Source organism: Ranitomeya imitator, chromosome 4 (assembly GCF_032444005.1).
Source record: "Ranitomeya imitator isolate aRanImi1 chromosome 4, aRanImi1.pri, whole genome shotgun sequence".
In the NCBI taxonomy this organism is placed as follows: domain Eukaryota; kingdom Metazoa; phylum Chordata; class Amphibia; order Anura; family Dendrobatidae; genus Ranitomeya; species Ranitomeya imitator.
In genome coordinates this window covers 361,333,113-361,346,951 of record NC_091285.1, presented here as the reverse complement: position 1 = coordinate 361,346,951, position 13,839 = coordinate 361,333,113, and the positions used below count along the sequence as shown (strand labels likewise).

The following is a 13,839-nucleotide window of genomic DNA, read 5'->3' as shown; positions in this document are numbered from 1 at the left end:
ACATCAAAGGGGGAGACACGACATGCGCCATACTAGTACGGGGCATGTCGTGAAGGGGTTATTAAACAGCGTACTCACAAGACAGGAAAGTAAATCAGATCCTCCGTATCACAGCTGGGAAAAATAAAGACAGTCTGTGACCAGTTGCCGTGCATGGCTGCACCACCATGTACGCTGAGGGTGCCAGGACTTTTGGCTTTGCTTGGCCCTGTGTTGCCTCACGCAGGTTGAGCTCTGAAAAGCCATCTGCTCTGCCTACTTGCAAGGCCAAACTGATACTTACTTCTATTCTGCCTTGCAAATACAGCTAAGCCTGTGACTACAATGCACTCTCCCGGCATCCATATGCTTCTCACCTTCCTCTCACTTTCCCCTGTAGGGATTGTACTCGCTCAGGTGCAGTGGATGACACTCTGGAGGCACGTTTCATTAAAAGTTCACAGGTTTATTGCTACATAAACCACAATTGCTACATAAACCACATAGCAACAGGAACAACAGGTAAACAGTCTTACTTCAGACAGTTGAATCCTCAATGTCCATATTAGAGCTCCGCTCTCTCTCAGACCTGTAGGCATACAGGCTGTGCTATGTCCAGCATGTAGGCTCTCCAGCCTAAATATGGTCTCTGTGTGCTGTTCAGGACGTCTGTCCCCACTTGGAACCGTCCAACACACAGGCCACTCTGCAGTGTCCAGCCAGGACACATGGAAGTCTGTCCACTCTTGCAGACTCCCAAACACACTCTCCACATGGGCTACACACACCTCTTTACATAAGTGTAACCACACCCAGATACCTGTCACATGGCCAGTCAGGTGAGTGTGACATCACCACAGGTCCTTCAACACAAAACCATCTTAGGTATTCAAACACGCCCCTTAGGGTGGGTTTGTAGGTGACGGAACCCACCCATCTCTCCAATCACCTGGAAGCCTTCCCAATGTAAACAAATCCCTCAGCAGTAGATCTGCTTGAGCAAAACATACCCAGGCTTCCATCACAGGGCCACCCACCTCTGCGATACATACCGTCCATTAATCAAATGACCTTTAGCCACGCTACATACCTCCCCCTCTGCCTAAAGCCGTGGGGCTTGGCACTTGTCCTAAACCGACTAGAGACCCCTCTCAGTCGTCCCTGACAGTCAAACCGTCTGTCTAAATCAGGGCCTGTTATTGAACCCTTTCGTCGGCATTCGTCATCCCATTCCATCACATCCTTTGACAACGATGACCCCTTGTCATCTCGTCTGCTATAGGATCTCCCGCTTAGGTCACTGAGCCCTGAACTAACTGAGGAGTCACTACTTCTAACTCTTCCATCTGACCACCTTCGGTTCTCTCTCGGTTCTTGATCTCTCCTATTGTCTTTCTTCGAAGAGCAGCTCTTCACTTTATCTCTATATCCTCTGTTAACTTCTGCTTGAGGACTTCCAGTCTTTAGAGAACCTCTTTGCCTCTCTAGACCATGAGTTGAAGGTGGTGGCAACCTGTTTGCCAATCCTTGCAGCTCTATATTGATCTGCTCCCTCTCACGTCTTAGCTGCTCTATTTGTTTCAGGTATGCCACACGATATACCAGGAGCATTTGAATATTCCCAAGGCTCTCCATGGATCCGACGACAAGGAATGGAACCATCCCATCTTCACCCACGACCTGGGCTTCATCATCAGCCGGAATGCTCACTCTAATAACACCGGACCTATTCACCATCTCTTGCATCACCTTGCCAAATCTTCCAATGACTTTCCCCACCAGACCTCTGGGCACTTGCACGACATCTTCTACAATACCCAACCGACTTTGAGCTTCTCTTGCTAGCTCCAGACGTCGAGCGGCTTCCTTATTCTTCAACATGATCATTTGTTTTGTGCGGAGGCATTGTAGATGCATCTCTCTCAGGACAGCCACCCGCTTCACTGTGACTTCCTTAGTGGACAGTATGACCAGTTGATGGGTCTCAGGTGCCCAGTGCACCCTACACGCGTCAACCACCTTTTTAAACACTTCATGCACCTCCTCACTGGAACACGCTTCTTGCATGTCTTTGGGTACGTCTATTACGCACTTGAAAATCGAAGTCTCACCTTCTTGGTCATATCGTTGGACCTCCTCGTCCTTAGCGTCAGCGCAGTTTTCCAAGACCTCGATGTCTTTTGTTCGGCCATCTGCGTGGCACTTCCCTTGCTGGATTTCTTCCTCTTTGGAGGCCTGTTCTTTGGTCAGCCTCTCCAGCTTACTCTCATTCACCGCGATCAGATCGGGAGAGCGCAACAGTTTGATTTCCTGGTCATCTGTGGATTTCTGGAGCTGTTGATTAGTCTCCTTTGTCTTGAGCTCTTGGAGAACTTTATCTTGCTCTTCTACCAAGCAGCGATGCTCATCCTCTCTCTGGAGAAGCTCCTGCTGGTTCTTCTCTTGGGCCTCTCTGAGCACCTCCATATCTTGTAATACGGCCTTATTTATGGTTTGACATGCTGACAGGTGACCTCTGAGCTCAGCGACTTCCTTTTCCAGCTCACCCACTCTGTGCTCAATCACCTCTCTCAGGACCCTTTCTCGCTCAACTATTTCTTTAAGCAGCTCTATCTCATGGTCCTGCTCTCTTTTGGCCAGCACATGTCGCACCATCACCTCTTTAATTAGATTTTCAGATGGGGTCTCTTGCCCACCCACACTCTGCCTCTTCAGAGTTCCACCTGTTTCTTCAGCATCAGGTACTTCATCATACTGAGCCACTTCACTCTTTGCGGGCATTGCAGATGTGGGTCTACTACAGGTCTGTTCTAACCCCAACCCGTCACTAACCACCTCAGTGCTAGGGTTTGTCAGAGATAAAGTGACCCCCTCATCAAGGACAATAACGTTATCTGCACCTGACCCTGTCTCTTCCTCATCATCTTTCTTCTCAGAGGGTATAACTTGTCCCGCCTTTCTGCGGCCCCCACGACGTGATGAAGATCTGTGATTTTTACTCGGCTCCTCCTTACTGCACTCCTTTCCCTTTGTGCTCGAGTCACAGTCTGAATAGGAGTCACCCCCTCTCACTCTGTCATCCTGGAACAGCAATTCCCCATTTAAACACGTGTCAGACCCACACTTTCTTCCAGTCACCCGGAATTCTGGACTATCGACCTTAGGTGTCGCTATCTCCTTTTCACACATCACACAATCCGGAATCACTACAGCCGCCTGTTGTGGTGGGGCTCCCTTAGAGTCATTCCGACTCTGTTCTGAGCAATCAGACACTCCCCTTTCCTCCCACAAGTCCCCAAACCTTTCAAAGTCCTGGCCTATTACAACAGGGAATAGTAAGTCTGGGACTACAGGTACATCATGGCTGGCAATAAACGTGGGCGTCTCAATGATTACCCTGGACACCGGATAATCCCTAGCGACCCCATGAATGCAATGAACTTCCATCTTCCTTCCAGGAATCAGATAGACAGGGAGTGTGGCACTCACCAGCGTCACCAGGCTCCCTGAGTCCAGAAGTACAGTTACACACACTCCATTGACTTCTACAGAACAGCTCTGTGACATCTTGTCAGATAGAAAGTCAGTACAATATTCTGGACATGCGCTGTTCGAACACTGAACCCGGCAACAGTTTATCAGCGAATTCGCCGCCGCCCCTTTTTGAGCCACCACCCCTATTTGGGTCGCCGCTCCCTTTTTGGACTCCACCCCCTTTTGGGTTACCACCCCCTTGTGGACCATTTTCTCCTTTAGGGCCACCGCCCCTTGTAAGGACTCCACCCCCTTTTGGGTTACCGTCCCCTTGTGGACCATTTTCTCCTTTAGGGCCACCGCCCCTTTTAGGGACTCCACCCCCTTTTGGGCAACTACCCCCTTTTGAGACACAGACCCTTTTTGGCCAACCATAATTATTTGGGCACCATTCCGTTTTTTTGGGACTCCACCCACTTTTTAGGGACACCACCCCACTCTGGGGTACACCCTGTGGACTTCCCACAGTACTCTCAGGCCCCAGTTTGCACAGCACACCAATGTGACTCTGGCCCTTTAAGAGTCTGCACACTCTAAACCAGCAATGTCTTTTTTTTTTCTCTTTTGCTGCAACTGCACTTCACAAGGCTCTGCACCGCGGACTTCGTGGACCCGCCAATCCACAGCAAAACTTCGTAACCCCGCCAAGTTACCGCCAGACGCCTTCAGTCTTCGTGGCCCCGCCGAGCCACAGCAAGTCGATCACAGAAGAAAAAAAAGAAATACATGGACTCGCCGGTCCACAGCAAACACTTGCACATGTGCTTATAGAAAAAAACAACACAGTTTCTCAGTGACCTCTGGTCAGCATAGCACAGACTCCTGTCTGTTACAAAAAAATCACTGATCCCAATCAGCACAATACACGGTTTTCAGACCGTTACCCGCTGGCAACCTGCACGGGTTCCTGGACACTTCTTGGCCTCAGAGGTGCCCCAGACACAATGTCTTTTTCTTTGTTTCACACTGACCCCGGTCAGCACAACACGGATCTCCATCCGTTCTCAGCTTTACAGCCCAAACACATTTTCTCACTGATCCCAATCAGCATAACACGGATCTCCATCCGTTACCTGTTGGTGGCAGCCACACAGGCTCCCGGATCCCTCTTCTCCACAGAGGTATCCCATATACAGCAGTTCTCACTGATCCCGATCAGCATTACTCACGGTTGTCAAGACCGTCCACTCTTCTGGCTCAGACCAGCCATCGCTGCAACATGTGCTCCTTGGATCGCTGCCCGCATTCGAAACACCAATTGTAGGGATTGTACTCGCTCAAGTGCAGCGGATGACTCTCTGGAGGCATGTTTCATTAAAAGTTCACAGGTTTATTGCTCCATAAACCACATAGCAACAGGCACAACAGGTAAACAGTCTTACTTCAGACAGTTGAATCCTCAATGTCCATATTAGAGCTCCGCTCTCTCTCAGACCTGTAGGCATACAGGCTGTGCTATGTCCAGCACGTAGGCTCTCCAGCCTAAATATGGTCTCTGTGTGCTGTTCAGGACATCTGTCCCCACTTGGAACCGTCCAACACACAGGCCACTCTGCAGTGTCCAGCCAGGACACATGGAAGTATGTCCACTCTTGCAGACTCCCAAACACACTCTCCACATGGGCTACACACACCTCTTTACATAAGTGTAACCACACCCAGATACCTGTCACATGGCCAGTCAGGTGAGTGTGACATCACCACAGGTCCTTCAACACAAAACCATCTTAGGTATTCAAACACGCCCCTTAGGGTGGGTTTGTAGGTGACGGAACCCACCCATCTCTCCAATCACCTGGAAGCCTTCCCAATGTAAACAAATCCCTCAGCAGTAGATCTGCTTGAGCAAAACATACCCAGGCTTCCATCACAGGGCCACCCACCTCTGCGATACATACCGTCCATTAATCACATGACCTTTAGCCACGCTACACCCCTTACTGTTGGGGTTCCTCAAGGATCAGTCCTAGGCCCCCTCCTCTTCTCTTTGTATACTGCCCCTATTGGACAAACAATCAATAGATTTGGGTTCCAGTACCTTCTCTATTCTGATGACACCCAATTATACACTTCTTCTCCTGATATCACGCCTGCCTTTTTAGAAAACACCAGTGATTGTCTTACCGCTGTCTCTAACATCATATCCTCCCTCTATCTGAAAGTGAACCTGTCAAAAACTAAACTCCTTGTGTTCTCTCCCTCTACTAACTTACCCTTTGCCTGACATTGCCATCTCCGTGTTTGGTTCCACCATTACTCCCAAGCAACATGCCCGCTGCCTTGGGGTCATACTTGATTCTGAGCTTTCATTCACCCCCCACATCCGATCACCGGCTTGCTCTTATCTGCATCTCAAAAACATTTCTAGAATTCGCCCTTTTCTTACTTTCGACTCTGCACTTTCACTTATTCATTCTCGTGTGGACTATTGTGACTCTCTACTAATCGGCCTCCCTCTTACCAAACTCTCCCCTCTCCAATCTGTTCTGAATGCCGCAGCCAGGATCATATTCCTCACCAATCGTTATACTGATGCCTCTACCTTGTGCCAGTCATTACACTGGTTACCCATCAACTCCAGAATCCAGTACAAACTTATTACCCTTATCCACAAAGCGCTCCATGGCACAGCACCACCCTACATCTCCTCCCTGGTCTCAGTCTACCACCCTACCCGTGCTCTCCGTTCTGCTAATGACCTGAGGTTAGCATCCTCAATAATCAGAGCCTTCCACTCCCGTCTCCATGACTTTTCACATGCTGCGTCAATTTTTTGGAATGCACTACCCAGGTTAATACGATTAATCCCCAATCCCCACAGTTTTAAGCATGCCCTTAAAACGCATCTATTCAGACTGGCCTACCGCCTCAACGCATTAACCTAACTATCCCTGGGTGGCCCATTCAAAAAACTTAAACCATAATCAGGTTCCTCGCATCATGTTTTCATACGCTTTATGCATTTAATAGCCCTCTGTGTCTGTACTGTTACATATTTAGGCTGTTAACTGGTTCATGCAGCTTTACATGAACACCCGATCCTTACACTATGGCTGGTCCGAACAACGAAAGCAATTGTTACCATCCACCTCTCGTGTCTCCCCTTTTTCCTCATAGTTTGTAAGCTTGCGAGCAGGGCCCTCACTCCTCTTGGTATCTGTTTTGAACTGTGATTACTGTTATGCTGCAATGTCTATTGTCTGTACAAATCCCCTCTAATTGTAAAGCACTGCGGTATATGTTAGCGCTATATAAATAACATTATTATTATTTTATTATTATGCTTCTTTGCACATTCTGGGGGACACATAGCGACCCTCCCATATAACACCGGTCACTGCCTCACATACCCCCTCTCCTATGTTCAAACTTGTGGGGTTGAACAGTTGTCACCATACAGGGGTCCCATGACAGGGCATTTGCATTTCTCTGTGATTTCACTGCCTGATGTTCCACTGAGAAACTAACGTTTTGTAGGGACAGGAACCACCTGGTAACTCGGGCATTCCTGTCTTTTGTGTTTCTCATCCAGACGAGGGGTGAATGGTCCATTACCAAACAAAACTGATGCTCGAGCAAATAGTAGTGTAGGGACTCCAAGGCCCATTTGATCGCCAAGCATCCTTCTCCATTATGCTATAATTTTTCTCTGCTGGGGTCAGTTTCCTGCTCAAGTAGGTGACTGGATGCTCATACCCGTTCACCTTTTGCGAGAGCACTGCTCCTAAGCCTACCTCAGAGGCATCGGTTTGCGCGATAAAGGTTTTCTTAAAGTTGGCGGCTGATGAGGACCGGCTGTCCACAAAACGCAGACTTCAGGGACTGGAATGCTTCCTCCGCTTGAGGATTCCACTGGACCATCACCGTCTTCTTACCTTTTAATAGGTCCATTAGGGGTGCTGGTTTCCCAGCAAAATTGGGTATAAACCGGCGGTAGTACCCAATGATGCCAAGGAATGCCCTCACCTGTTTGGTACTTAAGGGCTTGAGCCAGTTTTGAATGGCCTCAAATTTGTTTACTTGGGGCTTGATAACTCCACGACCGATCACGTAACCTAAGCACCGGGCCTCCGTGAGTCCTATCGCGCATTTCTTTGGATTTGCTGTTAACCTCACAATTCTGAGAGACTCCAGCACTGCTTGTACCTGAGTCAAGTGGGTATACCATTTGGTACTAAAGATGACCATGTCATCCAAATAGGCCGACGCATAATCCTGATGAGGCTCTAACACAATGTCCATCAGTCTCTGGAATGTGGCTGGAGCCCCATGTAACCCAAAAGGCAAGACAACATACTGGCAGAGACCCTCTGGTGTGATAAAAGCGGTCTTTTCTTTTGCTGATGCTGTTAACGGAACCTGCCAGTAACCTTTGGTGAGATCAAGTGTGGTGAAATACTAGGCTTCCCTCAGTCTCTCAATTAGCTCGTCCACCCAGGGGATTGGATAGAGGTCAAACTTAGATAACTCATTTAATTTCCTGAAGTCACAAAAACGTAACGACCCGACCCATCAGGCTTTGGGATCAGCACACTGGGGCTAACCCACTCAATCCGGGACTCCTCAATGACTCCGAACTGAAGCATTTGCTTCACCTCGGCCGTGATGGCCTGCCTCCAGGCTTCTGGCACTTGGTACGGTTTCATCTGTACTCTTACCCGCTCTATATTCCGCTGCACCAGAGCCTGTGCCTACCGCTGCTGCTGTTTGGTGAGGGCATCATTTATTTTAACCTGACCCTGTTGGGTCCTTGGCCGGTGCCAGAGGGATCCCCGTTGGCACCACCAGAGTCGCCGCCATGACCAAACATTCCCGATCCTTCCAGGCTTTTAGCAGGTTGACGTGGTATAGTTGCTCGGGTTTCCTTTTTCCGAGTTGGTACACTCTATAATTCACATCTCCTACCTTCCCCCATTTCTCATATGGCCCTTGCCACTTGGCCATGAGTTTACTCTCTGGGGTGGGCACTAGTACCAACACCCAGTCCCCTTCTTTAAAGGTCCTGACCGTTGCTCTCTTATTGTCACGGGGCTACCGCGACAGAGAGGTTCCAGAGAAACGCAGCGCTCTGTGCCTCGTTCACACACGATGAACAGAAGCTCTACTTCTGAATTCTGACCTAGCTGTCTTGCCAGCAGGGCAGGAGTTAAACCTGGTTGCTGAAGTTACTGAGAGCTATGTCTCTCAGCTGATTTGGTTTTGGTAATCTCCGCTCCTATATAAACTCAGCTTTGTCTACAACTGTTGTCAGTGATCAGTTCTGCTGCCTGGCTTGGAGTGAGAAGGAGAGTGGTATTAGGAGCTTGGAGGTTTATTTACAGAGATTGGTGTCTGCTGTTTTGGTTGCATGTTAAACCCGTTTTCCTTCCTAGTTTTTTCCTTCTCTTCCCTTCTCTGTGTTTCCTCTGTGGTTGTGTGAGCATTTGGTGAGTTTGAGACTTTTAGTTACCTTGTCTGTATACCCTGTTTAATTGTTGTATATATACACTGGTGCAGTCCACCTCCCTTGGGGAAGAGGGGGCCACTGATAGGGCCTTCACAGGAGACAGGGATATGCTGGTGGCTCAGGCCTCCTAACCATTATAGGTACCCCTGAGATAAGGGAAAGCCAGGGCCCCATTATAGTGGCAGGGACAGGTGCGGGTCCCAGTACGCCATACTGCCCCTTTATCGCCGTAAACAGCGTGACACTTATTGTACGTGCGGGTGTGCGTGGCCAGGGTATCAATTAGATGCTCTTTTACTATGGGCTGTACTGCTGCAATCAGGTCGTGCATGCTCGCCACATGCTCGATTACTTTCCGATGCGGAGATGGCTCCTGTTCTCACATCTCCTTAGCTACATCCAGCAGTCCCTTTGGGTGCCTGCTATACAATAGCTCAAATGGAGAAAACCCTGTGGACGCATGTGGTACCTCGAGGATAGCAAACATTAGATAGGGCAGTAACATGTCCCAATCCCTCTCATCCTTGGTGACCACCTTTTTTAGCATGAACTTAAGGGTTTTATTAAATCTCTCCACCAACCCATCTGTTTGTGGGTTGTACTCAGCCGTACGTAGCTGTATAATCTGGAGCAGCTTATGTAGCTCCCTGGTTGCTGTGGACATAAAAGGAGTCCCCTGATCTGTAAAAATATCCTTTGGCAGCTCAAGACAACAAAAGACAGCAAATAGCTTGCGGGCTATTAGCTTGGCCAATGTGTGGCGGAGAGGTATTGCCTCTGGGTACAGGGTGGCGTAGTCCACTATGAAAAGAATATTTTGATGGCCACAGGTGGATTTCACTATGTGGCCTACCATATCCATTGCAATATGCTCAAATGGTACCTCTATGATGGGCAGAGGTACCAATGGACTCCGGTAGTTCATGGTGGGTGAAGATAGTTGGCACTCCGAACATGTTGAGCACCGCCCGATGGTAGGGTTGGGGCACCACCTGCTGTTCCACCACCTCATCACAGATTTTATCTACCCAGTACAACAACTCCTGGTGGATAAACATGCGAGGAAAAATTGTCTCAGCACCTGGTTGTTGAGCTGTAACATTGATTTCAACCACCCTTTCTTGTGCCTGGGCCAGGTTGGGATCCTGAAGCTGAGCTGTCCTGAACTTACCAGGGGACACCTCCAGCTCAGGGATTGGTGGGATCTCCTCGACCTCTACTGCCAATGCCTCTAGGGGAAGCCTATCGGGCGTTACACTCTGTCTCTATGTTGGCGACCACTACGGCACGTATCCCTGACTTGGGATCTTCGGGTTCCATGCCCGGAATAGCATTTACCTCGGGAGGATTAACCCTGGTTTCCCATAGGGACCAGAACAGGGGCAAGTCTCTTCCCAACACAGTCCCATACCGAAGAGTCTTTACCACTTTCCCAGAATTCCCCATGGATACACACCACCCCAAATTTACATCCATTGGGGTTGTCCCTGACAAAAAGGGACCCATGAACCAGAGTCACTAAGCTCCCTGAGTCCAAGAGAGCCTCCGTCTGGTACCCATTGACGAATACCTGGCACAGTTGTGGCTCGCTGCAGGCATTGCGCGTAGATGTGGTGCAGACAGGCTGGGCGTACATAGACACTCAGTGAATATACCCACATTCCATGGGTTCAGTTGTTAGGGGGCAGTTGGCAGCCACATGTCCGGGCCCTTGGCACCGCCAACACTTAATAACTGTGACAAGAGGGGACCTCGGGGCCAATTTAGGGGACACGGGTGTTGTTACTCTCCTCTTGGAATACCCCCTCATTACGGTCTCAGTTCGGATTGGCCCCCGTGGAGGGTCGGGGACTTTTCCCAGGCTCCTGAGATGGCAGGGCCTTAAGTGACAACCGAAGTGGAGCAGTGTCCTGTATAAAGTCCTGAGTGGCTGTATACTGCTCAATCAGTCCTTCCACCTGATCCAGAGTGCCCGCTCCCCTTGTCCCACTCAACACTGTATGGATGCTGACAGAGCCCTCACCAGCCGGTCGACCACCGCCCTCTCTACCATCTGGAAAGGATTTAAGGTCTCAGGCTGGAGCCATTTTTTAATCAGCTGCAGCAAGTCATATGCATGAGACCTGGTGGGGCAAGACTCCACAAAAGACCACTGGAATATCTTTTGAGCCCGCATATATGTATTAAACCCCTGTCGGGCAAGGATCTCACCCTTCAGCTTCCCATAGTCCAGGGCATCGTCCCGACTGAGGTCTAGGTAGGTCTTCTGGGCATCTCCTGTCAGGAAGGGAGCCACCTCTTCATCCCACTGGGTCACCGGCTAGTTCTGCTCTGTAGTGCGTTCGAAGATGATGAGGAAGGCCTCCATATCGACCTCAGGCACCATCTTCCTCAGTGCTGACCAGACTTTGTACCAGGCCTCCGACTGGAACGCGGTTGCTGGTGGGGGCCGCCTCTCAAATAGCCACGATCTGCTGCATCAACAGGTTATTTGTCTGTTGCAGTTACTGATTAAATATCTCCTGCTGCCTTTGCTGCTGCTCATACTGCTGTTGCTGACACTACAGCTGCTGCTGGTGCTGCTCATGTTGCCGCTGCTGAGCGAGGACTAACTGCTTCAAAAGCTCCTCCATCTTGTTAGCAGGTTTGAGCTGTAGCGTTGCTGGCTTAAATACTGACATGCAGCACGCTTTGGGATATGCCTCAGTTCGCACTGCCCGCATTCTTCAACCATATGTAGTGAAGCGGTATCCACGCTGTGCAGTGATGAGGCAGTGACCCAGGAAAAGTTCAAAAGTAAAGTCTCTTTTAGTAAACAGTGTACTCACAAAACAGGAATGTAAATTGGATCCTCCGGATCGCAGCCAGGAAAAATAAAGACAGTCTGTGACCGGTTGCCATGGGCGATGGCACCGCCATGTACGCTGAGGGTGCCAGGACTTTTGGCTTCGCTTGGCCCTGTGTTGCCTCACGCAGGTTGTGCTCTGCAAAGCCATCTGCTTCTTGAACTGAGTCAAGAATTAGAAGCCAAGCATTTGAGCGGCCTCAATATGACTGGGACATACTTTATGTACAACATACTTGAAGTAAATACTGAAGGATCTTTTTGAATAACAGCAAGCAGAGTTCTTATAAACCATGAGTAAATTTAAACTGTATAAAACAAATTACCTAACTTATCTTTATACAAAGAAATAAGCTATTGCTTAAACCTTTTAGGAAGAATGACATTACCATTAGAAGCAGAAATGTTGAATGCCTTTCTGTTTTCTGGGCAGGTAAAAATTGAAATGATTCCTAAAATAAGTAAGTAGTGGAATATTGTAGTTTTTGCAATTCCCTAATAAATAAGTGTCAGTGCAGAGGCATTTTTGATTAACCCCTTCACAACATATGATGCAAATTTACATCATATGTGGTGTCCCTGTCTTTGATGCAGGCTCACAAGCTGAGCTTGCATCTTTCCCCACACATGATGACTGATGTAATTAGACTTCATGTGCCTTTAACAGCAGCAGATTGAAACCAAAGGTGGAAATGTGTTTTTTTCCCCACCATTTTACTGCCCTATGAATAATGGTAATATTCATCATTCAAAACTAAAGCTCACACTACAAAAAACAAGCCCTCATACGGCTATGTCAATGGAGAAATAAAAATGTTATAGCTCTTGGAAGAAAGGGAGAAAAAATGAAAGCGCAAACACAAAGTGTCAAGAAGGGGTTAAAAAGGACAAGGATTAATAATACATTTACATTAATTAGCATATTTCAAATCTCGCTGTACAATAATATGAATGCCTAATTATAGATCCTCTTGCACTGCCAGATAATCATCTGATCATTCTCATCTGGTCTTTTACTATACAATAGCAAACCTGGGCCATGCACGGCCTAATGTTCTAACAAACTCTTTTTCTCTTTAGGTATGATAAAAAATCAACTTTCAACATGAAAATGGTAATGAAACTGAAAAGAAAACTGTAAAAAGAACATGATAAAGTGAAAAAACTTCCACATGATTTCTTTCCTACATGCAGGTTTGAATATAAACTTACAATCTCTCTTGGACCATATGGATCACAAAATGTAACAGCACTTCCATGCATGATGGCACCACAAAGTTCTCCAACTTCACAGTTTTTGCATGGTGTCCTAAAAATTTAAAAACAAAGAACATGAATTATTATTAATAATATTTCCCCCAGAAAGAATACATAGAACAAACATTCTAAAGGCCTGCGTTGTATTTGGAACTCTGGAAAAAATGTCTGAAGGCAAACCTCTCCATGTCTGGGTGAATGGGATTTCACTTTAAATGCATTGTGCTGTTATTACGAATGTGCTCGCCACTACTCAGTACTCACCCGAGTATCACTATGCTCGGTGTACTCGGCAAGCACCGTGTATTTCCGGGATAATTCGGCAGGAGCTCGGGTCTCCTTCTTTTAATTTTGGCGCTTTTGAGAGCGCCAATCAGCATGCAGGGATTGTCTGCCATGCACTGTAATACCGCAGCCATCTTTGTTGTGGTACTACAGTGATTGGCTGGGCGCACAGCGTCATCAGGTCTATAAGAGACCTGGCGCCGCCCTGCTCGCTGCATTCTGCTCTGGACTCAGCTAGTGTAGGGAGAGCTGCTGCTGGGATAGGGTCAGATTCTTACATTTATTAGTAGTGTTCAATCAACATATCCTGATAAACCAACAGTCCTTTCTAGGGCTAATTCGGGGGTACATGGATTGCAGCGCTAGGTAGGCAGGGGAGTCTATGTGCACATATCCACATCAGTGCAAGGCATGCATGCACTTTATGTGAGTATATAGATCTCACTGCATACCTCAAAAAGCTCCATTCCTGTCTGCTGCTGCGTATTTTATA

General features: G+C 48.1%; 1 protein-coding gene across 4 annotated transcripts in view; it reads right to left on the bottom strand.

The window, feature by feature from the left end:
* RELN (reelin) overlaps positions 1–13,839 on the bottom strand; it is a 1,116,896-nt gene that overhangs the window by 538,175 nt on the left and 564,882 nt on the right. For all 4 annotated transcript variants that reach the window (XM_069765109.1, XM_069765110.1, XM_069765107.1 and 1 more), the window contains exon 7: positions 13,017–13,113. In XM_069765109.1, the coding sequence (XP_069621210.1) occupies positions 13,017–13,113 (97 nt within the window). The remainder of the gene's footprint in view (positions 1–13,016; positions 13,114–13,839) is intronic.